Source organism: Macaca nemestrina, chromosome 1 (assembly GCF_043159975.1).
Source record: "Macaca nemestrina isolate mMacNem1 chromosome 1, mMacNem.hap1, whole genome shotgun sequence".
Taxonomy (NCBI): Eukaryota; Metazoa; Chordata; class Mammalia; order Primates; family Cercopithecidae; genus Macaca; species Macaca nemestrina.
The window spans coordinates 208,750,689-208,776,209 of record NC_092125.1 but is presented as its reverse complement, the minus strand read 5'-3'; the positions used below and the strand labels follow the sequence as shown (position 1 = coordinate 208,776,209).

General features: G+C 42.4%; 2 protein-coding genes and 1 non-coding gene across 17 annotated transcripts in view; 1 reads left to right on the top strand and 2 right to left on the bottom strand.

Annotated features, from left to right (window-relative positions):
• The first annotated feature begins 9 nt into the window (after positions 1-9).
• On the top strand, positions 10-24,632 carry LOC105494467 (transmembrane protein 50A). 3 transcript variants are annotated; one of them, XM_071098436.1, is made up of 8 exons: positions 10-158; positions 2,174-2,279; positions 4,281-4,393; positions 12,187-12,254; positions 13,464-13,556; positions 18,047-18,107; positions 22,931-23,014; positions 24,031-24,632. In XM_071098436.1, exons 2-7 carry the CDS (start codon positions 2,187-2,189, stop codon positions 22,974-22,976), a joined length of 474 nt encoding a protein of 157 aa, XP_070954537.1. In that variant the 5' UTR covers positions 10-158; positions 2,174-2,186; the 3' UTR covers positions 22,977-23,014; positions 24,031-24,632. The 3 variants fall into 3 exon arrangements, with proteins under 3 accessions (XP_070954537.1, XP_070954532.1, XP_011761200.1); XM_071098431.1 differs by having other exon boundaries at positions 23,899-24,632; XM_011762898.3 differs by having other exon boundaries at positions 11-158; positions 22,931-24,632.
• On the bottom strand, positions 7,848-7,951 carry LOC112429061 (small nucleolar RNA U13). Its single transcript, XR_003021196.1, has one exon. It is a non-coding gene; the product is annotated as a small nucleolar RNA U13 (small nucleolar RNA).
• LOC105494466 (RH-like protein) overlaps positions 24,630-25,521 on the bottom strand; it is a 66,563-nt gene continuing 65,671 nt past the window's right edge. For 12 of the 13 annotated variants that reach the window (XM_011762892.3, XM_071098380.1, XM_071098368.1 and 9 more), the window contains one exon: positions 24,630-24,824. In XM_011762892.3, the coding sequence (XP_011761194.2) occupies positions 24,798-24,824 (27 nt within the window). In that variant the 3' untranslated portion in view covers positions 24,630-24,797. The remainder of the gene's footprint in view (positions 24,825-25,521) is intronic. The other variant, XM_071098401.1, reaches the window with a different exon arrangement.

Here is a 25,521-nt window from a genome sequence, read left to right as displayed (position 1 = left end):
CGTGTCCGCATGCGCGGCTGAGCCGCGGGGGTGGTACTGCTGCATCCGGGTGTCTGGAGGCCGTGGACGTTTTGTTTTCTTGGCTGAAACCGGTGGAGTGAGGCAGCTGCGCGCGGCGCTACACCGGGCTCCAGAACCACTGCACGACGGGGCTGGACGTAAGTGTCGGGCGGGGAATGGGGGCAGGAGAGGAGCGGCTTCAAGGCTGGAGAGGCCTCGGAGCCGGGACCGTCTGACGGGTTGGTGCCTACAGCACAGGCTCGTTGCCGCCACCCTCCGGGAAGCCGCAGACCGGGGCTGAGCCCCTGCAGACCTCTCCTCTCCTGGGTCCTGCGGCGCCTGGAGAAGGCGACCGCGTCCAGACCCGCCAAGACGGAGACGGGACCGCGCCCTCCCCCAGGACATCCCAGGATTCTTGGAAATCCCCCGGTCCCCCACTTTACAGCTGGACAGGCCGAAGCTCCGAGAAAGGAGCGTGGCCCGTCCGGCTCCCTCAGCGAGGGGCGGCCGGGCTGAAGGTGGCTCCCCCATCTTCCAGCCGCGTCCCTCGAGACCTAAAATTCCCAGAGTTTGGAGGGCGGGGTCTGGCTTGAGCGTGCCAGTCGTCGTGCAAGAAAAATGGATTCGGGGCGGGGCCATTGGGATGAACCGAAAGTAACACTGGATTGCAGTTCTTCCCGGGGAAGAATCGAATGAGTGAATTTCCTAAATTGAACTTGTCCCAAAGACATCTTAGCACTGGCTGTAATAATGTATTTTAATATTTAATTTTTGAAAGAAGTTAAAAATGGGAGACGTTGCTCTTTTTTAGGGTGTCATATTTTTGGACAACTATAATTGCTGGCTGCAGAGTAATTTAAGGGACTCAAGTTCGCTGTAGGAATTAGGGTGTTCTCAAGTTATACGTATTTCAGGTTTTTTCATACTCTGAAATAGAGATAACATGGCTGTGTCTCAAGTCAGGTCTGTACAGCTCGGCTTACAGGAGTGTTTTATGTAATTTGTAAGGACAGTTTGGGTCTGCTATATTTAAATAGCAGTTGGATTTTTGTAATCTGAATTAATATTAATCACAATTTTGTGCATTTTTTTGGCTGGAAACACCCTTTAGGATCAGAGATAGGGATATTAAAATCAAGTGGATGTTCTTTACATAGAAATGACACCAAAAGGCAGGCTTGCAGAAAGAAAAACAGTGAAGTGAATGAAGTGAAAGGAAATGATGTGGGTAGAGGTAAGAACTGCAGTGCAATGTTTAATTTCTTAATTTAGGTGTGAAGAAGCACACGTTCTGTGATAAAATATGTAAATTAGAGAATTATTTTTCATTTGAATCTGTACTTCCACATAGAGCCACAGTTTATCACTTGTCTCTCTACTAATGTTAGTACTCCTAAACTGTAAATATCAAAGTCATCTAATAAGTTTGGAATCAAAATGATACAAAAGAGCTCTTGTGGATTAGTAATCATATACTTGATATTAAAAGTACCACCTAAACTAATTCAATACCTACTTAGAAATAATGGGATGTGACAGATTTTTAGGAGGAGGTCAACCAGTAGTTAAAATTTTTCAATATTTGGAGACCCACCTTTGTTAATGTTGCTTAAATATATCCAAATCATTGATTTCTATTTATTCATTATTATTTTTTGAGACAGAGGCTTGCTCTGTCGCCCAGGCTGGAGTGCAGTGTCACGATCTGGGCTCACTGCAACCTTCGCCTCCCAAGTTCAAGCGATTCTCCTGCCTCAGCCTCCCAAGTAGCTGGGATTACAGACATGCACCACCACACCCAGCTAATTTTTGTATTTTTAGTAGAGATGGGGTTTTGCCATGTTGGCCAGGCTGGTCTCAAACTCCTGACCTCAGGTGACCCACCTACCACTGCCTCCCAAATTGCTGGGATTACAGGCATGAGCCACCACGCCCGGTCCCCAAACCATTTTTTACATTAAAAAAGATACTAAATGAATCCAGATGTTACTTTCCAGAGTTATAACGTGGAAATTCATCAAAAACTAAATCAAATATTCTGAAGAAGTGTGTGGAACCAAAATAAAGCATTTGTAATTTCACTTTAATTATTCCTGAGCTATTAATTATTTTTCAGGTTTGAAGCAAGTAAATTGAAGTACGTTATTTAATTATTTGTTTGTTTGTTTTTAAGTGACCTGAAAAAAATGTCTGGATTTCTAGAGGGCTTGAGATGCTCAGAATGCATTGACTGGGGGGAAAAGCGCAATACTATTGCTTCCATTGCTGCTGGTGTACTAGTAAGTGTCATTGATAATTTGGACCTCATTTTTTGGTGCGTTTTGTGTTTATGGGTTTTGAATTCTGCAGGATGTTTTAAAAATCTTTGACCACTTTGACCATGTTGATATTTTGTTATTTATGGAGAGCCGTTAGTTCCACTTTAAGAGTTTGTGGTTTAAAATTTGATTAACAGAGCGGTTGGGTTATTCTGCATGGTAAAACTAGCATAATAAAACATTTGTTCATTATATGGATTCTATCTCCTTTTAATGAGTACATTAAGGTACAAGGAAGTGTTTAAGAAGCAATCAGGTCAAAACCAGTCAATAGATATGATTGCATTTCTCCATAATCCAGTTAACTTTCTTCTCAGTCTTATTAAGGAAAAAAAAGTGCTCGCTTTGGCAACAGATACACTAAAATTGGAATGATATAGAGAAGATTAGCATGAATTTTTTTTTAAAAAAAAGCAAAAACAAGGAAACTCATTAAAATACATTGTGTAAAAGTAATTTACAGAATAAAATTTTTATTTACACTTCAGATCCCTCAAGGGATCTGCTATTAGTTTTTTATGATCATAAGGTGTCATAGGCTCTAAAGAGTAAATTTTTTTTTTTGAGACAGAGTTTCACGCTTGTTTTAGTAGAGACGGGGTTTCTCTGTGTTGGTCAAGCTGGTCTTGAACTCCCGACCTCAGGTGATCCACCTGCCTCGGCCTCCCAAAGTGTTGGGATTACAGGCATGAGCCACTGTGCCAAGCCATTTTTTCTTAAGCTTTAATATTTATTTATTTTCAAGACAGGGTCTCACTCTGTCTCCCAGGCTGGAGTGCAGTGGTGCAATCACTGCTTATTGCAGCCTCGACCTCCCGGGCTCAGGTGATCCTCCCACCTCAGCCTCTGGAGTAGCCTGGACCACGGGCAAGGGCCACCACACCGGGCTAATTTTTGTGTTTTTTTGTAGAGATGGGGGTCTCTCCATGTTGCCCAGGCTGGTCTCCTACTCCTGGGCTCAAGTGATTCACTGGCCTTGGCCTCCCAAGGTCCTGAGATTACAGGCCATTGCACCTGGCCAAAAAGCTTTGAGTTTTTAGTCTATGAAGAAAATATCTTGAATACATTGAGGGTAGAAAGAAAGGCGTATGTACTCGTGTTAGCCACTAAAAATGTTATTAATCGAGTATGGATCTGTCTGTAACCTGATAAAAGTAATTTGACTAGCTTAAAATTGTTATTTTAAAATAATTGCCAGAAGATGTCAGTTCCCAGAGCTAACTGAGTCAGGGTTTGGTGTGGGGATAGGAAAGGGGGTTACTCTAAAAATCTTCTAAGCTACTTGTCAGAATTTGGTTAAGATAATTTTATTGTAAATTTCTGCTCAGATGATAAAAACTATTTGTGAAGTTTTGGGGTTATTTTGTTATACCTTTGCCCTTGAAAATATCTAGAGCCAAATTCAAATAAATTGTAATCTGGTGTTGACATTGAATTTAAAATCACACCTGAAACCACCTTTAGACTGCACTGGAATTCATCAAAAGCAGAACCTCAGAGCTATTATTTCACAGCAAGAAGATAGCTAAAATTCTGTGAACAATAGTTGTTCTCCATATTAATTTGAATGCTTTTTTCTTGATTTTGGGGAATATTTCTCTGGAAGCTTATGTATCAACAGGACGCTTCTGTCAGTTGGAATTTGAGTTACTTTTTTCCTTTCCCCCTCCACAAGATAACTGGTTTCTAGTTTACCAAATTAGATTACAAGACTTTATTACCATAAAATTAAATAATGATTGAAGTAGACTTAGAGAAAAGTTACGTTAATAAATATAAATTGCTGTCAGATTTAAAAGTACCTAATCAGCTATTAGGCCATGTGCAAATTACATGTGGGAAATAGCTAGAACATTTTTGAAATTAATTGAAAGGGATCTCTTCACTTAAATATCTTGCTGTCTTTTAGCCAGTGAGATACAGAATTGCTGTAATTTCTCATTGGTGTCACCTTTGTTTTAGTTTTTTACAGGCTGGTGGATTATCATAGATGCAGCTGTTATTTATCCCACCATGAAAGATTTCAACCACTCATACCATGCCTGTGGTGTTATAGCAACCATAGCCTTCCTAATGTAAGTGTCATCATAATTGGCATTACTTACATAGATTGCCACAAAATAAAAATGTTTCAAATATAGTTGCATAGGTTTAAAATTCTAAATATTATCAGATTAACATACTGGACATGATTTAAAAGTCATACAGTAGAGATGGACTTACACAGAAAATCAGCAGTCCTCTTTGTTCTTGTCCACCTCTCTACCCCTCCCAGCTTCTCTCAGCTATCCTTTTATTTTTATACCCCCAGGGTTTAGTAGCTTTACATTTAAGTCAGAAACTGTGTATTTTGTCTAAGGGATAATTCTTCCAACAATATTTATTAAGCTTTTATATTCCAGACTCTGCTCTAGGTACAGGACATACAGTAGTTAATAAAACAGGAAAAATCCATGTCTTTTTGGCATTTAAAATAAGTGCAAAGGAGAAAAAAATAGAGCAAGGAGATATGGGATGTCAACAGGAGGGATAGAAGTTTTTTTAAAAAAATTTTTTTATAGAGAGGATGTCTCATCATATTGCTTAGATTGATCTCTTGGGCTCAAGTGATCCTCCCACCTCGACCTCCCAAAGTGCCAGGATTACAGGTGTGAGCCACCACACATGGCCAGAAATTTTCAGTAGAGTCAGAGAAGGTCTCACTAAGAAGGTGACTTTGAGTAAAGACTTAAAATGAAAGAACTGACTAGGGGATGGGGATATGTAAGAGAGATTCATTTCAGGCAGGTGGAACAGCAAGTACAAACGCTTTACGGCAAGGAGACCAGTATAACTGCGGCAGCAAGATCAAAAGAGATAAATTGATGAGGTCAGAGAAGTGATGGAGAAGGGCAGATGGCATAGGGCCTTGAAAAGCATTATAAGAACTTTATTTTCAGCCTGATGCAGTGACTCATGCCTGTAATTCCAGCACTTTGGGAGGCTGAGGTGGATGGATCACTTGAGCTGAGGAATTTGAGACCAGTGTGGGCAACATGGTGAAACCTCATCTCTGCCAAAATACAAAAATTGGTAGGGCGTGCCTGTGGTCCCAGCTGCCCCGGGGGCTGAGGCGGGAGGATTGCCAGAGCCTGGGAATTCGAGGCTACAGTGAGTCATGATTGTGCCACTGCACTTCAGCCTGGGTAACAGAGCGAGGCCCCGTCACAAAAATAAGAACTTTACTTTTTTTTTTCCTTTTTTTTTAAGACAGAGTATCGCTCTTGTTGCTCAAGCTGGAATGCAATGGTGCAGTCTCGGCTCACTGCAACCTCTGCCTCCTGGATTCCAGCAATTCTCTTGCCTCAGCCTCCTGAGTAGCTGGGATTACAGGCGTGTGCCACAACACCTGGCTTATTTTTTGTATTTTTAGTAGAAACTGGGTTTCACCACGTTAGCCAGGCTGGTCTCGTACTCCTCACCTCAGGTGATCAGCCTGCCTCGGCCTCCCAAAGTGCTGGGATTACAGGCTTGAGCCACCGTGCCCAGCCAAGAACTTTACTTTCATTGTAAGTGTAATGGAAGCCATTAGAAGGTTTTTGAGCAGAGGAATGAAATGACCTTAGATTTTAATAGGAGCATTCCTGTTGAAAAAATTTTTTAAACTGGTAAACAAAATTCATTGCAGTGCCAAATAGTGTAAGTTTCAATACCATGACCCTGTGCTTCTCAAATTTATCAATATATTTTGAAAATATTCTTGTATTCTTATCAGTTTCTCAAATTTATAATATAGTTTAGTTTGTTTCATACTTGGGCTATGACTTTCTTATTTAGTATTGTTTTTTCCTATAGTTTTTTTTTTTTCTTCTTCTTCTTCTTTAATTAAGATGAGGTCTCACCATGTTGGCCAGGCTGGTCTTGAAATCCTGGGCTCAAGCAATCCACCTGCCTTGGCCTCCCACAGTGCTAGGATTACAGGTGTGAGCCACTGCGCCCGACCTTTCCTAGAGTTTCTGATTGTTTTTTTTTTTTTTTTTCCAGGTGGTTGTTGGTAGAAAGAATGTATGTTTTCTTTAGGATTCATTTCATCTTGAATGCTGCAGTTCTAATTTGGACAGTTACTATATGGACTATAGTAGCCTTGTTCAGTTTTTTGTTTTTCCTAGAGTTTCTAGCTGCCTTTTCTTTGTTTTCTTGCATTTTCTACTATTACTACATCTTTATTTTTTTTTCCCAAATTCTCAATTATATTCTTCAATGTATTATAACCTCTTTTGTTCTAGAAATCGACATCCCAGAAGCCCATATCAGGCTGTTTCGTTATGAATTGATTACTGTGGAAGCCTGCTACAGCACTGTCACCATGGGGCTTCCCTCCCCTGGTGATCAGGGTTAAATCCACTTTTTTCCCAGTTAGCACATCTTTTTCTTTTTTCTTTTTGGATACAAGAAGTATTTATTTTGGCCGGGCATGGTGGCTCACGCCTGTAATCCCAACACTTTGGGAGGCTGAGGCGGATAGATCACCTGAGGTCAGGAGTTTGAGACCAGCCTGGCCCACATGGTGAAGTCCCTTCTGTACTAAAAGTAATTTTTAAAAGGCCAGGTGCAGTGGCTCACGCCTGTAATCCCAGCACTTTGGGAGACCGAGGCAGGCAGATCACAAGGTCAGGGGAACGAGACCATCCTGGCTAACACAGTGAAACCCTGTCTCTACTAAAAATGCAAAAAATTAGCCAGGTGTGGTGGCACGTGCCTGTGGTCCCAGCTACTCGGGAGGCTGAGGCAGGAGAATCGCCCGGCCTGAACCCGGAAGGTGGAGGTTGCAGTGAGCAGAGATCATGCCACTAGACTCTTGTTTCAAAAAAAATAAAAAATAAAAATAAATTAGCCAGGCGCAGTGTCGCATAGTCCCAGCTACTTGGGAGACTGAGACACAAGAATCACTTGAACCTGGGCAGCAGAGGTTGCCATAGGCCAAGATCACACCACTGCACTCCAGCCTGGGCGACAGAGGGAGACTCCGTCTCAATAAATTTAAAAGAAAAAAGTATTTATTTTAGTTTATGTATTTATTTTTTTGAGACGGAGTTTTGTTCTGTCGCCCAGGCTGGAGTGCAGTGGCATGATCTCTGTTCACTGCAACCTCCGCCTCTCAGGCTCAGTTGATTCTCCTGCCTCAGCCTCCCCAAGTAGCTGAGATTACAGGCATGCCCACCATGCCTGACTGGTTTTTGTATTTTTTGTAGAGACAGGTTTCACCATGTTGGCCAGGCTGGTCTTGAACTCCTGACCTCAAGTGATCCACCCGTCTTGGCCTCCCAAAATGCTGGGATTACAGGTGTGAATCAGCACACCTGGCTGATACATTTTCTTAGAATTCTCATCTATCTTTTTATTCTGTATTCCAATCTGTTAAACATTTTTGCATTTCAGTTCTCATGTTTCAATTTCTAAGGGCCTTTTTTTGTTTCCTTGATTATAAGTGCGTCCTTTAGGGATCAACTCTCTCTGTGGGCCTTTCTTTTTTTTTTTTTTTTTTTTCCATGTTAGACGGGTAAGGTACTGATGTAAGAACAAGGTTTGAGGGAGGCACATCTCATACATGCACATGAACACCCAATCATCGTGCCTAGGAACTACAGAAGAATCAAGTTTTCCTTTTTAAATTAAAAAAAAAAAAATGTTTTAGAAGTAGGGCCTCACTTTGTCACCCGGGCTGGAGTGCAGTGGCATGATCATAACTCACTGCCGTCTCAAAATCCTGGGCTTAAGCAGTCCTCCGGCCTCAGCCTCCCCAGTAGCTAGGACTGCTTGCACACACCACCACACTCAGCTATTTTTTTAAAAGAGTTTTCTTTTTTTGTAAAGACAGGATCTCACTATGTTGCCCAGGCTGTTCTTGAACTCCTGGTCTCAAGTGATTCTCCTGCCTTGGCCTCCTGAAGTGCTGGATGACAGGTGTGAGTCACTGTGCCTCTCTGCCTTAATAATTTAAAAAATGTAATATAAAATGCGTTCTGGCTAGGCATGGTGGCTCACACCTGTAATCCCAGTGCTTTGGGAGGCCAAGATGGGCAGATCACCTGAGGTCAGGAGTTCAAGACCAGCCTAACCAACATGGAGAGACCCTGTCTCTACAAAAATCAGCCGACATGGTGGTGCACGCCTGTGGTCCCAGCTACTCGGGAGGCTGAGGTGGGGAATCGCTTGAATCTGAGAGGCAGAGATTACAGTGAACCAAGATCGTGGCACTGGACTCCAGCCCAGGAGACAGAGTGAGACTGTCTCAAAAAAAAAAAAAAAAGGCATTTATTGAGATACATAAAGTGCACAAGTCATATATACATCTCAACAAATTTTTAATTACGTATACACCCATGTAAACAGCACCTAGATCACGATTTAAAATATCACCCCAGAACGTTCTCAATCAGCACTTCCACCACACCTGTATAGCCCCTGTCCTGACCTCTACCATTGTCCATGAGCTTTCTGTAGATTTTTTTTTTTTTTTTTTTTTTTGAGATGGACTCTTACTCTGTTGCCCAGGCTGGAGGGTAGTGGCGTGATCTTGGCTTACTGCAACCTCTGCCTCCCAAGTTCAAGCAATTTTCCTGCCTCAGCCTCCCGAGTAACTGGGATTACAGACGCCCACCACTGTGCCCAGCTAATTTTCGTATTTTTGGTAGAGACAGGGTTTTGCCATGTTGGCCAGGCTGGTCTGGAACTCGTGACCTCTCAGGTGATCCATTGCCTTGGCCTCCCAAAGTGCTGGGATTACAAGCGTGAGCCACCATGCCCAGCCTTCTGTAGACTTTTAATTTAGGTTGTAGAGTCATCTCTTCCAGGCTTCCAGGTAATCCAAGTTGAAAATTATACACATTTTTAAATTATGCTACAGTTACTTAAGTGTAAACACAGTAATTTGTATTTTCAGAATAAAGCAAGTGGCTAAGGGCAGCCAGTTTGACTGTGCGTGGCGTGGGGTCATTGCCAGAGTAGTTATTCATTCGCAGAAGTAAAGGTCTGACTTCAGAAGCCACTGATAGCAAAGGGCTGTGGTCTTTCTCTTTGAAGCTCACCCATTATGCAGCTATTTCTAGTTCTTTCCATTTTGTTGCAATTTATTTTACTGTAATCATGATGCTGTTAGAATTTTTTTTTTTTTTTTTTTTTTTTTTTTTTTTTTTTTTGAGACGGAGTCTTGCTCTGCCGCCCAGGCTGGAGTGCAGTGGCCGGATCTCAGCTCACTGCAAGCTCCGCCTCCCGGGTTCACGCCATTCTCCTGCCTCAGCCTCCCGAGTAGCTGGGACTACAGGCACCCGCCACCGCGCCCGGCTAGTTTTTTGTATTTTTTAGTAGAGACGGGGTTTCACCGTGTTAGCCAGGATGGTCTCGATCTCCTGACCTCGTGATCCGCCCGTCTCGGCCTCCCAAAGTGCTGGGATTACAGGCTTGAGCCACCGCGCCCGGCCTTTTTTTTTTTTTTTTAAGATGGAGTCTGACTCTGTCTCCCAGGCTGGAGTGCAGTGGCTCGGCTCCCTGCAAGCTCCGCCTTCCGGGCTCACACTATTCTCCTGCCTCAGCCTCCCGAGTAGCTGGGACTACAGGCGCCCGCCACCACACCCAGCTATTGTTTTTTGTATTTTTAGTAGAGAGGGGGTTTCACCATGTTAGCCAGGATGGTCTCGATCTCCTGAGCTCATGATCCGCTGAGAGTGCCCAGATCAGCTACACCCCAACACCAGGAGCACACTTACAGCCCCCAGTTACAGAGCATCATGTTGACAAATACTAGATGCTTCAGGAAAAAGATTATTTAACTAGTAACTTTTCTGTAAATCTGAGAACATACATAAAAATAGTCATAGCAGAGAACAGAGATTGTTCATTCCAAAGTGTCCCTAATAGTGAAGACAAGATTGTGGTGGCTCACAGAGGGCTGTGAAGTTTATTCAGATGGCTCAGCAAGGAAAACAAGAGCCGGGAACCAGTAACCCAAGAACATTTATTTGTGTTTTACTTTTAAATATGAAGCCTGTTTTTAAATATATTTATTTCATATACAAAATAATTTAGTACTATATAGAGATCACTGAAAATAATTGAGTATTTTGATCATTCTGAAACTTAGCTTTGTATGAATAAATTAAGACATTACTGTGAAAAAAACTAGGATTCCTATATTCAACACTTTTTTTTTTTTTTTTCCGTAGAGACAAGGTCTGACTATGTTGCCCAGGCTGGTCTCAAAGTCCCGGGCTCAAGCAGTCCTCCTACCTCAGCCTTCCAAAGTGCTGGGATTACTGGTGCAAGCTACCAGGCCTGACCTAAACACATTTATTGAGCACCTACTATGTGCGAAACCCCTAGCCTTGTGCTAGGCATTGAGAATGAAAATGAGAAACAAGACAGACAATGGCTCCTGTCCTCATGAAGCTTATATTCTAGTGTTAGACACACACAACTAAATGGGTATATGTATCATAGGTATAGTGTTTTGTAACTTTAACTTGATGTATTGTGAACGTTTTCCCATGACATTTGGAATGTTTCAAAGGATACTTCTAAAGAAAGCAAGCCTATCTCACTTTAGAGTGGTACGCTATGAAAAGTTGGTAAAACACTTCTTATGTTTAGAGCCTGTATCAAGGATTAAAAAAACAAGATTTTACACTTGAGTCTCTATTCAATAATATTTTCAGAGCAAAAAGTTATTGTGTTGTTTGAAATATAGTTATTTCTCCAAATATTTGATGTTAGTACAAAATTAGCACAAAAAATGTATTCCAAAGCCAATTTTAAGAAATATTTGGATTATCTAGGGCCCATTTTCTCCCTCTGCCATTGCCATACATGAGTACATGTCATGTCTGATATATACAAATGGAAAATCAGAAGCAAGCGAAATTATCTTTTTACCTGTTCATATCTTACCAAAAGAAAATTTTGAGAATTTCATTCCTTTTTTTTTTTTTTTTAAAGAGACAGAGTTTTGCTCTTGTCGCCCAGGCTGAATCGCAATGGCACGATCTCGGCTCACTGCAGTCTGTTTCCCAGGTTCAAGTAGTTCTCCTGCCTCAGCCTCCCAAGTAGCTGGGATCACAGGCATGCGCCACCACGCCCAGCTGATTCTGTATTTTTAGTAGAAATGGGGTCTTTCCATGGTGGTTAGGCTGATCTCGAACTCCTGACCTCAGGTGATCTGCCTGTCTCAGCCTCCCAAAGTGCTGGGATTACAGGCATGAACCACCACGCCTGGCCTCATTCCCAAATTTTAACAATCCAGACTCACCTGAAAGACTTGTTAGAACTCAGATTTCTGGGCCTCATGCCCAGAGTGTCTGCTTTGCTAGGTTTGGGTTAGGGCCAGAGAATTTTCTTGTCAAATAGGTTGCCAAGTAATGCTGATTCTGCTAGTCTAGGGCCCATGACCACTGCTCTGGAGAGTATCTGGTTGAAGAGACCAGTCATATGAACTCTTTACTCAAGAACTGAAGGCCTATGAGCCAGGTGTGGTGGCACTTTGGGAGGTCAAGGCAAGGAGGATATGTTGAGGTCAGGAGTTTGAGACTAGCCTGAGCAACATAGCGAAGCCTCATCTCTACAAAAAATTTTTAAAAATTAGCTGGGTGTGGTGGCGCACACCTGTAATCCCAGCTACTCAGGAGGGTGAAGTGGGAGGATCTCTTGAGCCCAGGAGTTCAAGGCTACAGTAAGCCATGGTTGTGCCACTGTATTCTAGCTTGAGCAACAGAGTGAAACCCTGTATCTTAAAAAAAAGACTTTGAAGCCTAACCTTAAATTTGAGAAACTGTTGATTATTGTTTCTGGTAATTGGTGTCATGGACCCTGATTTCTTGGTTTTATTTTATTCATACAGGATTAATGCAGTATCAAATGGACAAGTCCGAGGTGATAGTTACAGTGAAGGTTGTCTGGGTCAAACAGGTAAATAGGTGCAAACAGCATCTTATTATACATGCTTAAATCCTTAAGATGAGAATTTCACATGGAAGTACCACTATTCTATTTGTTTTAATATATCTATGAGTAACAGCTTATTTTGAATCTATTGTTTTATGTTTTGGGCTTGAAATTGGGAATTAATATATAACATTCTATTTGCTGTGCTTTATTGAGCCGTAGGCAGTGTTTTTATTAACATGTATTTGTGTTAATTAAAGAGGCCCTATCAGAATTCATTTTAGGCAGTCATGACTCCATTTATTATTTATAGCAAATTTTCATAAACATGTTAATGTGATTGGAAAGTTGGCTGTCCTCCTCTGTTAACATAATTTTAATGCATCTTCCTAAGTTCTGGTCATGTAAATTTGAATTTATTTTGCTGCCTGACTTCCCTGAAAGTGAAATATGGTAGCTTTGAGATTTGTATATCACTGAATATGAATTTTTTACTGTATATCTGTGTTACTGTTTGAAAGTACTATTGGAGGACTTTATTTATTTATTTATTTATTTATTTATTTATTTATTTTTTGAGACAGAGTCTCGCTCTGTTGCCCAGCCTGGAGTGTAGTGGCGGGATCTCGGCTCACTGCAAGCTCCGCCTCCCAGGTTCAGGCCATTCTCCTGCCTGAGCCTCCCAAGTAGCTGGGACTACAGGCGCCCGACACAACACCCAGCTAATTTTGTATATTTTTAGCAGAGATGGGATTTCACCGTGTTAGTCAGGATGGTCTCAGTCTCCTGACCTTGTGATCTGCCTGTCTCGGCCTCCCAAAGTGCTGGGATTATAGGTGTGAGCCATGGTGCCTGGCAGAGGAGGACTTTAAAAATGTGGAAGCATGCTCCATATAAAAGCATATGGAGAATGAGCCTCTAAATATGGTGAAACAGATTTTATGAGATGTTTTACAGGAAGGTTGAGTATAGGTTTTCTTGGTGTAGGCAGTTGGGGAAGTAAGTATATGCACTTACACAGACTAATAAATAATTTTAAAAAATCTATTAGGCCAACCAAGAAGAAAAAGGCCAACAGCCACACTGATGAAGATGTTTAGTGCATTTTCCACTGTTCTTACATTAGACTTTAATGGCAGCTGCACTTTTTTTTTTCTGTTTGGGTTTTATTTTTGAAAGTTAATTTTACTGCCCTATGCGAAACAATTCTGGTAAAATATTATTTCTTTCAAGGTGCTCGCATTTGGCTATTCATTGGTTTCATGTTGGCCTTTGGATCTCTGATTGCATCTATGTGGATTCTTTTTGGAGGTTATGTTGCTAAAGGTAAGAGAAAACATAGGATACAACTTACTTCAGTGGAATACTGGAATTTTGCATTAAAGTTAGTTATTTTTTTTCCTATAGATGGGCCAACTGCTAGCAATACATTTATATCTGGGGACCCCCCCCCCACCGACAGTGTTTGGTTTTGTCTGTCTTGTATATTTTTAGTGTTCCTTTCTTCAGTCTTTTTTCTTCTTATCCAGAGCCTAGAAGGGATGAGACAGCTCTAAACACTGCTTCTCTTTGGCTTCCAAAAATCTCAAAAGCAGAACATATATGTTATCTATCTAGTTAGCAGATGTTTCTTTTGAAGAGACAAGAGTCTTATTGTCACCCAGGCTGGAGTACAGTGGCATGATCATGGCCCACTGCGGCCTCAACCTCCTGGATTCAAGCCATCCTCCCACCTCAGCTTCCCAGGTAGCTAGGGCCACAGGCACATACAACCACACCCAGCTAATGTTTTCATTTTTTGTAGAGATGGGATCTTGCTATGTTGCTAAGGCTGGCCTTGAACTCGTGGCCTCAAGCTTGGCCTAACAAGTTCTGACTTTCAGAATATCTGTGCAAAGCTGTAACATCGCAGAATTGAGATTTATTCAGTTAAGCCTCCCTGGTAATATGATGTCATCTCCTTTTAGACAAAAAAGTAAACTAACATTTAATATACTTCTGCTATATAAGGCCAGTTTAAGGCAAGCTCAGGAAAAGGTGTACTGTTAGACCCTGGGAGAAATTTCACCTTGAGGGACCATAGGAAAATAGAAAACCCATTTAATGGTTCAGGTGAAATTGCTGTGGCTGTCGTAGTAAAAATACAGTATTAATGATTTATAAAAACTGGACTAGGTTATATATATTTAGCTCTTTTTTTTTTTTTTTTTTTTTTTTTGAGACAGAGTCTCGCTCTATCACCCAGGCTGGAGTGCAGTGGTGCGATCTTGGCACTGCAAGCTCCACCTCCCAGGTTCGTGCCATTCTCCTGCCTCAGCCTCCCGGGTCGCTGGGACTACAGGTGCCCGCCACCATTCTTGGCTAATATTTTTTTGTATTTTTAGTAGAGATGGGGTTTCACTGTGTTAGCCAGGATGGTCTCAATCTCCTGAGCATGATCTGCCTGCCTCGGCCTCCCAAAGTGCTGGGATTACAGGCGTGAGCCACCGCGCCCGGCCTATTTAGCTCATATTTTAACACTTACTTGAATACAGTGTAACTTTTCAATTAAAATAATGTTTCCTAAATTTTTATTAAAATTATTTAATCTGATAGACAGGAGTAATAGATATTTCCAAATATTTGTATTATTATTGATTGATTGATTGATTGATTGAGATAGGGTCTTGCTCTGTCACCCAGACTGGAATGCAGTGGCACAATCTCAGCTCACTGCAACCTCCACCTCCCAGGCTCAAGCAGTCCCCCCACCTCAGCCTCCTGAGTAGCTGAGACGATGGGCGCATACCACCAAGCCCTGCTAGTTTTTTGTATTTTTTGTAGAGATGGGGCTTCACCATGTTGTCCAGGCTGGTCTCAAACTCCCGGGCTCAAGTGATCTGCCTGTTTCAGCTTCCCAAAGCTCTGGGATTACAGGTGTGAACCCCTAGGCCTAGCCCTGTGTAATTTATTATTCATGTTCCCAAAATTGTAGAAAATAAAAGAGGGTGGGTGCAGTGCAATCCCAGCTCTTCAGGAGGCCAAGGAGGGACTATTGCGTGAGGCCAGGATTTTGAGACCAGCTTGGACAGCATAGGGAGACCTCATCTCTACAAATAATAAATATTTAGCCGAGTATGGAGGCATGCACCTGTGGTCCCAGCTACTCAGGAGACTGAAGTGAGAGGATCACCTGAGCCTGGGAGGTGGAGATTGCAGTGAGCCATGATCGTGCCACTGTACTCCAGCCTGGGCGACAAAGTGAGACCTTGTCTCAAAAAAAGAGAAAAGAAAGGCTGGGCGCGGTGGTTCACGCCTGTAATCCCAGCACTTTGGGAGGCCGAGGCAGGTGGATCACGAGGTCAGGAGATTGAGACCATCCTGGCTAACACGGTGAAACCCTGTCTCTACTAAAAACACAAAAAATTAGCCGGGCATGGTGGTGGGCGCCTGTAGTCCCAGCTACTCAGGAGGCTGAGGCAGGAGAATGGCGTGAACCCTGGAGGCGGAGCTTGCAGTGAGCCAAGATCACGCCACTGCACTCCAGCCTGGGCGACAGAGCAAGACTCCATCTCAAAAAAAAAAAAAAGAGAAAAGAAAAGAAAGAAAAGAAAAATAAGTAATAGTAATTTCAGCACTCTTAAGTATTTTGGTTTATTTCTTTTGTTCTGTTTTCTTATGTTTTTAGTTATTATAATTTTTATCCCCCAGTTGCATTTAACATGATATTATAAGTTGTTCTTTTGCTGCTATAAAATCTGTTTTATATGTATCTATAAATAAATTTGTTGCCCAGGCTAGAGTGCAGTGATGCAATCTCAGCTCACTGCAACCTCTACCTCCCAGGTTCAAGCGATTCTCCTGCTTCAGCCTCCCAAGTAGCTGGGATTACAGGCACCCGCCACCACACCCAGCTAATTTTTGTATTTTTAGTAGAGACAGGGTTTTGCCATGTTGGCCAGGCTGGTCTTGAACTCCTGACCTCAGGTGATCCACCTGCTTTGGCCTCCCAAAGTGCTGGGATTACAGGAGTAAGCCACCACGCCTAGCCATGTATATATTTTAAAATGTGGTTGGGTGCAGTAGCTCACGCCTGTAATCCCAGCACTTTGGGAGGCTGAGGCAAGCAGATCACTTGAGACCAGGAGTTTGAGACCAGTCTGGCCAACATGACAAAACCTTGTCTCTACTAAAAATACAAAAATTACCTGGGCGTGGTGGCACACACTTGTAATCCCAGCTACCTGGAAGGCTGAGGCACGAGACTCTCTTGAACCCGGGAGGTAGAGGTTGCAGTGAGCTGCGATCATGCCACTGCACTGCGGCCTGGGCAACAGAGGGTGACCCTCTCAAAAAACAAAACAAAGGAAAAAAAAGGGAAAAAAAATACCTTTTTAATCATAGGAATTGCATAATACTTGTTCATTATAGAAAACTAAGAATGTAAAAGAACTCAAAAGAAGAAAATGAAATTACTGATAACTTTCCCAGATACAACTATTAATACAGAGCCCCTTTTAACCGGAATGTCTTTATCTCATAATTTTAGGCTATTTTCTTGAAAACTTCTGGAGCAAGGTTATGTTTTGAGAATTATTAGCAGATCTATAACTTTATAAAGTTGGCTTTATAACGTTTTTAGAAGCCATTGTAGTGGTAATGGTTATTTAACGTGAAATGGTGGTGAAGACCTATGCAAACCATCTGTTATGTTAATCAGATTAACCAAAGCTGTTCTGAAATGAGAAAAATTTGACAGTTCACCTATTTATTGTGCCTCTGTCAGTGAGCAGTCATTGAAAATTCCGGTAGAAATTTATGAGAATTTCAACTTCATTTCTAGATACAGTCAGAAAAAAATGTTGCTCCAGCAGTCCTTCCAATCTTAGTTAATGACTGGCTACTCTATCTTTCCATGTGTTTAGGCCAAAAGCCGTAGATGGTGAAGGCCTGTCAAAGATGACACTTGTCTTCCTCCCATGCCCCACATCCAGTCTATCTGCAGATCCTGTTGACTGTGCTATAAAATATATCCTGAGTCTAACCACCATTTACCATCCTCCATTGCTACCACCCTGGTTCAATCCATCATAATTTCTCACCTGATTTCCTGGAAGAGCCTTCTAACTGGCTTCTGTTTCCTCTCTTGCCTCCTTTAATCTACCCTCAGCACAGCAGCCAGAGGGATCCTTTTAAAATATGTCAGCTCAGATCACTTTTCTGCTCTCAACCCAGTGGCTTCTCATCTCACTCAGAGTAAAAATCAGAGTCCTCACTGTGACAGCCAGGTCTCCACCACCCAGCTGCCCTCTTTCTTTACCCTTTTCCGGCTCTTCCCTCTTGTGCCTATGTGGCTATTCCTGTAATACACTGGCATGCTCCCTCAGGGCATGTGCATGGCTTCTGCCCTCACTTCCTATGTGTCCTTGCTCCAGTGTCACCTTCTCATGAGGTCTTCCTGGCCACCTGTGTCCGATGTCACACTACACTTCTGTACCTTTCCTGCATTATTTTATCTTCTTTTTATTCAGTATGTTCTCTGGTTCCATGAGGGCAAAAAAAATTGTACCTGTTTTGTTTATTGCAGTATCCTCAGCATTAAATAGGGCCAGCATACTGTATGCCCCCAGTAAATATTTGTTAATGAACGAAGGGAGCTATCATTTACTAAAGCCATGCTAGACTCTGTCACACATTATGTCATTTTAATACTCAAGCCAACCCTGATTCCAAGAAAAATCAATTCTTCTAGGCAGGAAAACTGGTATTTGCCAATATATCTGAATCTAAATGTTTTGAGATCATAACCTTCTGAACACTGCAATTATTTTTTACAGAAAAAGACATAGTATACCCTGGAATTGCTGTATTTTTCCAGAATGCCTTCATCTTTTTTGGGTAAGTTTGTTTTGCATTATCTTACCTTTTTTAAAAAAAAAAAAAAATAGCTTCTTTATATCATTTGCTATATTTAGTTGCTTAATTACTCATCCAATACCCCTCCCCCATGATATTTTCATAAAACATGAAGAGTAAGGTTGAGAAGGATATTTTAAATAGATGAGTTGGTTTGCTGCCAACCTTGGGAGCATATATTAATTTTTAAGATTGCTACCACGCCCCCTTTTAATGAGTGAGTAACTATGATTCATGAAGATTTAGTTACATAACACTGGTGATGTTCATTTTAAACTTAGATCTCTAACAGTTGCTTTAAATGAAAGCCTGCCTAAAACCATTTATCCTTAAATTTTGGTTTCTGATATATTTTATAGTTCTGTCCTTGATATTGTAGAATTTGTGAGATTTGAGGTGTGGAGGAAAAGCCCATTTTTTATCCTTCCCTTTCAATTACAAATGAAAAGATGATGAAAACCTCTAAAAACTTCAAGGCTTTTATCAATAATCTTCTCTGATGTTCATCTTTCCTAGAAATTTAGGGCCTGCCCTTTACCCATACTGTTCCTCCAACCACTACCACCCCCTCCAGCCCCCATAACCTACCCCCGTCACTGGCCGAAAAACCCTACAAACAAAATAGCTCAACAGCTCTTAATCCTCTGCATCAGGAGCTTTGTTGGTTTTTGGTTTTTGGTTTTTGTTTGTTTGTTTGTTTGTTTGTTTTCGAGACGGAGTCTCAGTCTCTCACCAGGCTGGAGTGCAATGGCACGATCTCAGCTCACTGCAACCTCTGCCTCCTGGGTTCAAGCAATTCTCCTGCCTCAGCCTCCCAAGCAGCTAGGACTACAGGCACACACCACCACGCCTGGCTATTTTTTTTGTATTTTCAGTAGAGACAGCGTTTCACCATGTTGGCCAAGATGGTCTTGATCTCCTGATCTTGTGATCTGCCCACCTCGGTCTCCCAAAGTTCTGGGATTACAGGTGTGAGCCACTGCGCCCGGCCTGCATCAGGAGTTCTTTTTTTTTAAATTAAAAAAAAAAAGATGGGAGTCTCGCTCTGTTGCCCAGGCTGGAGTGCAGTGGTGTGATCTCGGCTCCCTGCAACCTCTGCCTGCCGGGTTCAAGTGATTCTCCAGCCTCAGCTCCCGAGTAACTGGGATTACAGGCACCCGCCACCTTGCCCAGCTAATTTTTTGTATTTTTAGTAGAGACGGGGTTTCACCGGGTTAGCCAGGATGGTCTTGATCTCCTGACCTCATGATCCACCCGCCTCGGCCTCCCAAAGTGCTGGGATTACGGGCATGAGCCACCGTGCCCGGCCAGGAGTTCTTAACCTTTATTCTGTCAGTAGCCTTCTGAAGGTGAGAACTCACCAGATATTTTCATATGCAGGAAATTGGTGTTTTGCATATTTCTGGAAAGAGTCTGTGGCTTTCATCAGATTTTCAAAGAAGTGGCTAATCCAAAAAAAGGCTAGGAATCTGATATATATTACAGGACTTTTCCTTCCCCTTCCCTTCCCACCCACCTCCGAAAAAGAAACGAAAATCCCATGTCTTCTGAAGCCCTCTTGAAATACTAATAGTTGCTCTTCAGAATGAGCCACCAGTTGGTATTCACACCTATTCTGTTCCATCACCATTTTTGCTATTTTGTAAAATCAGTTTGGAAATAAGAAAAATGTAAACTTAGATGTGACAAGATACACAGCCTCTTTGGGTTACACCTTGTATCCTATAAGCAAATCGAACTCCAGGTAATGGACACAGTTAGCAGAGTGGTTGTAGCAGATTGCCTGTTGTTATAGTCCATTTGCATTGCTATTTAGGGGTACCTGAGGCTGGGTAATTTAGAAAGAAAACAGGTTTATTTTAGCTCATGGTTCTGCAGGCTGAACAGGAAGCATTAGCATCTGCTTCTGGTGAGAGCCTCAGGAAGCTTCCAGTCATGGCAGAAGGCAAAGTGGGAGCCAGCATATCACATGAAGCAAGAGAGGGGGAAGAGGAGGTACCAGCCTCCTGTAAACAACCTCTCATGTGAACTAACGGAATTTACTCATCACCAAGGGGATGGCACTAACTTGCCATTCATGAAAGATTTGCCCCCTTGGCCAGGCACGGTGGCTCATGCCTGTAATCCCAGCACTTTGGGAGGCCAAGGCAGGTGGATCACGAGGTCAGGAGTTCAAGACCAGCCTGGCGAACATAGTGAAACCCCGTCTCTACTAAAAATACAAAAAATTAGCTGGGCATGGTGGTGCATGCCTGTAGTCCCAGCTACTTGGGAGGCTGAGGCAGGAGAATCTCTTGAACTTGGGAGGTGGAGGTTGCAGTGAGCCAAGATCGAGCCACTGCACTCCAGCCTGGGTGACAGAGTGAGACTTCATCTCAAAAAAAAAAAAAAAAAAGATTTGCCACCATAACTAACACCTCCCACTTGGCTTTAGCACCAACATTGGGGATCACATTTCAACATGAGTTTTGGAGGGGACACCTGCCATTCTGATTCGTAACAGAATGGTACTCAGCAGCAGCATAGAATTACTATTTCAGAAGTCAGAGTGGACAGATGTCAGTACCAGAGGTGACCATCTTACAGTGTAGGAGGGACTGGTCCCTGGCTCTTGCCCAAGAAACTCTTCAGATTGGAGTTCATATCTTGTAACGAGTATTCTGAAGTTACAGCGTCTCTTTTAAGCTATTTGGACAGTAGAGGCCTCTAATAACCAACTTCAGTTTTTCTTTGTTACAGCAGTAGATCCGATATTAACTAGAAGAGCAGAGATCTGGGATTACAGGCACATGCCACCATGCCTGACTAATTTTTGTATTTTTTGTAGAGACGGGGTTTTGCCATGTTGCCCAGGCTGGTCTCAAACTCCTGGGCTCAAGCGATCCACCCACCTTGGCTTCCCAAAGTGCTGGGATTACAGGCGTGAGCCGCCATGTCTGGCTCATAGCTCCCATTTCATTTGGTGCCTGGGACTGTGCGCCAGCTGCCCCGTAGAGCATGCATGCAGGCAGGCCTCTGCACTCTGGCTCATCTAAGGCACCTGTGGGTAATTTGCCGCCCTCGGCAGTTGGCTTCCCAAAGCCTGGCTGTGTCCATTCCCTGCCTCCTCATCTCCTAAACATGGCCAGATTCCTCCTTGTTCTGTTAACACCTCAGGTATCATTTTATGCATATAGTTGCCCTCTTGCCTCTTAAATTGAAGCCTTGAGGACAACTGTAGACATTCCCTCACCTAAACCCTAGACCAGGGGTGTCCAATTTTTTGACTTCCCTGGGCCATATTGGAAGAATTGTCTTGAGGCACTCATAGAATACACCAACAATAGCTGATGAGCTTTAAAAAAAAAAACACAAAATAAATCTCATAATGTTTTAAGAACGTTTACGAATTTGTGTTGGGCCACATTCAAAGCTGTCCTGGGCCACATATGGCCTGTGCTTTGCGGGTTGGACAAGCTTGCCCTGGACTTAAGCTCTGTGAGGGCAAATTCCTGTCATACCAGTCTCCTGGGCTTTTCTGGAAGCCCCATGCTTTTTTATGCCTCTTTCGCCTTTGATGTACTGTTTCCTGTCCCCAAAACACCTGCCTTCATCATCCTGCTAGGTCTTGTTCCTACCAATCTCCCATTCAAACTCCTGTTTTTCCACAAAAGCCCATCTCAAATATTACCACCTCTGTAAATCCTTTTCTAACTTATTCAGGGCAACTGAATTCTGTGTTTCTGTGCCCCCTTAATACTTGGTATGTAAGTCTCCTTCCCCAACCACCCCCATGCTTACCACATCGTGTTAGCAAGAATGAGAGCAATTTGGCCGGGCGCGGTGGCTCAAGCCTGTAATCCCAGCACTTTGGGAGGCCGAGACGGGCGGATCACGAGGTCAGGAGATCGAGACCATCCTGGCTAACACGGTGAAACCCCGTCTCTACTAAAAAATACAAAAAACTAGCCGGGCGAGGTGGCGGCGCCTGTAGTCCCAGCTACTAGGGAGGCTGAGGCAGGAGAATGGCGTAACCTGGGAGGCGGAGCTTGCGTGAGCTGAGATCCGGCCACTGCACTCCAGCCTGGGTGACAGAGCCAGACTCCGTCTCAAAAAAAAAAAAAAAAAAAAAAGAATGAGAGCAATTTGAGGGCAGTGGCTTTGTATCTTATTTTATAGCCCTGGCACCAAAACAGTTTGTTGAATGAATTTGATAAAATCAGACCTGTAGGGCCGGGCGCGGTGGCTCACGCCTGTAATCCCAGCACTTTGGGAGGCCGAGACGGGTGGATCACAAAGTCAGGAGATCAAGACCATCCTGGCTAACACAGTGAAACCCCATCTCTACTAAAAATACAAAAAAAATTAGCTGGGCGTGGTGGCGGGTGCCTGTAGTCCCAGCTACTTGGGAGGCAGAGGCAGGAGAATGGCGTGAACCTGGGGGACGGAGCTTGCAGTGAGCCGAGATCGCACCATTGTACTCTAGCCTGGTGACAGAGCGAGACTCCGTCTCAAAAAAAAAAAAAAAAAAAAAAAATCAGACATATAATGGTTACATAGTAAACACTGGTTAACTTTTTAAAAGTCACATGTGTCTTCAGTACTCGAAAGTTAAGGTTGTTGGGAATATGGTGGTTAATAGCACAGTTGAACATAATGGAAGAATTCACTACCTTAGAATCAGTTTCTGTTTTGATACGTTTCGTACCAAACTTTCTTCTACAACTCATCAATTCTTTGTTGCTTGTTTCACACCATTCTCGAAATCTCACATATTCTTTTCTCAAATTCAGGGAGTCATGTGGTATTTCTTGTTTTATTCACAGAGGGCTGGTTTTTAAGTTTGGCCGCACTGAAGACTTATGGCAGTGAAAACATCCGATTTCCCACAGCACAACATCCCTGCTTGGGTTTGTTTGTTTTTTTACTGCTCACTCCCAATCTTTTGTAATGCCGTTTTCTAAACTTATTTCTGAGTGTAGTCTCAGCTTAAAGTTGTGTAATACTAAAATCACGAGAACACCCTATTTAAACAACCACCAAAAATCTATTGTGGTATTCACTTGATTAACTTATAAAACGTTAAAGCAAACTTTCACATGAATAATTTTTGTCAAATTTGATCATGGCATAATTTGTAAAAATAAAAAGAAATTACAAAAGAAATGATGGATTTGTCAGTATAAGTATTTGTCATATCTGAGGTCCAAAACCACAATGAAAGTGCTCTGAAGATTTATTCAGATGTGGTCTCTTCTGTGTCAAATGTTAAATGAAATATAAACATTTTTTAGTTTTTAAAATATTTCATGGTCAAAATTCTTCCTCACTATAATTGGTATTTACTTTTACCAAAAATTCTGTGAACATGTAGTGTTTGAGTGGCTTTTGAGGGTCTCCCAAGGTGTGAGTGGACGTGTTGGAAGAGAGAAGCACCATGATCCAGGCACCAGGCTCTCCATGTCCCTTCCGTGGGAAGCTCTTCCGCTGTGCCTCCCATTCCAAGGGCAGGAGGATATGACTCAGCCATGACACGTGGTTCTGGTGGGACGCACAGTCACTCCACACCCACCGTTGAAGGAGAGAGGAGAAAAGGAGAGAGATTTGACACTCCGGTCTTACACAGGGGACAATTTCTTTGTAGTTGTTCTGATAATAAACCGGGTTCCATGTTTCATTTCATCTGTATACTGAACCACTAGCCTAATAGACCGGCACGGTCAACTAGAATGACAAACATTAGCTACTGGGAACTCTGGTTGTCTCATCCTCTTCGGAACTCTTGTCCCCACAGGCTCCCCACCTCTGCAAGATGGGATACGCTCTTCAGAACCACAGTTTGAAATGTCTTTCATAACGTGCTACAATTAGCCTTCAGAATATTTGCTGGGTGATTTAAATGTGTGGGTCTCTTTTTCCATGCTAGCGTCGTCATCTGACAGTCTCTATGCTGTGAATATTGCCTGGCCATTAAGACTCTTCTCAAAGAAATAACTTGCTGTCATCCCACACGAACTCCTGATGTTTTTTCTACAAAAGTCCATAAAATGTGAAAATTGGAGAAGATCTTAGAGGTTGAAGTCTACCTTCTCTTTCACACAGGAGGGAACCCGGACCATGGAAATTTAAGTAACTTCCTCACGGTCACAGAACTAGTTTTTTAATCCTCAGGCAGTGCATCCCCCCACCCTACAACTGAGCACAACCTCTTTCCCCACAGTGCAATTCAGAATATGCTCAGGGAATGCCAGCCACCTTATAAAACTGCTGGGATAAAAGCATGATTCCCACAAGGACTAAGGATCAGTGATTTGTAATTTTCCTGTTTTGTACTATCTGCTTTGCTCATGTAGACAAGAGTTAACTGGGTAGCATACTTTATTAAGCATGAGAAAGAATCTTAAGAATTGTCAATAAAATTAACCCAAAACTTTAATAATGTGTCTGTAACCAAGAAAATATTGATAAGCATCATCCTAATGAAACTAAACATTTATTTTAAACTTATTAAATTGACTCTTAAACTAAGTTTTTAGTCTTTTATTTTTTAATATCAAATCTGTCTCTGACCTTGTTTTATTGTACATAAGGAGACTTTGCGGTCATGAGCGTTTCTCACGTACAAATGCAGGCAACAGTGAAAGGAAGTTGTCTTGTTTTTGAACAGGCCTTGTTTTTCTTGGATGCTTTTTCTTAAAATCCAACAGCCAAATGAGGAAACTGTAAAAGCAAAACAAACATTTTTATCGCAGATGAACCCACATACTGATTTTAACTTGATTTCTTGAAACTTAGCCTAAATGTCTCATCACAAAGACCTTAGAAATTCTTTAATAAAATCTGAATTGGAAGAGATCTTAGATAGGTCGGTTTTATTTCATACAGTGTTTTACATGGATTGTTGATAAATGGCCATCTGGCTTTTGTTTGAATGCCTCCAAAGACAGGGGACTCATTATTGCCATATGAAGTGGCTCATTCCATTTGGCAGGGAGTTGAGATGTTAGAAATTTAAACTGCACCTCCCCTGGGCCTAGTTAAATTCTTTAGAGAAGCGTAGAGAAAAAACATTTTTCTTCTGCTTGCCAGTTTTTGTTTGTTTGTTTTGTTTGTTTGTTTGAGATGGAGTTCCACTCTTGTCTCTCAGGCTGGAGTGCAGCGGTACAATCTTAGCTCACTGCAACCTCCGCTTCCCGGGTTCAAGCAATTCTCCTGCCTCAGCCACCCGAGTAGCTGGGATTACAGACACCCGCCACCATGCCCAGCTAATTTTTGTATTTATTTTTTAGTAGAGACAGGGTTTCACCATGTTGGTCAGGCTGGTATCAAACTCCCAAACTGAGGTGATCCACCCGTCTCGGCCTCCCAAACTACTGGAATCACAGGCCTGAGCCACCATGCTCGACCTACATGCCAG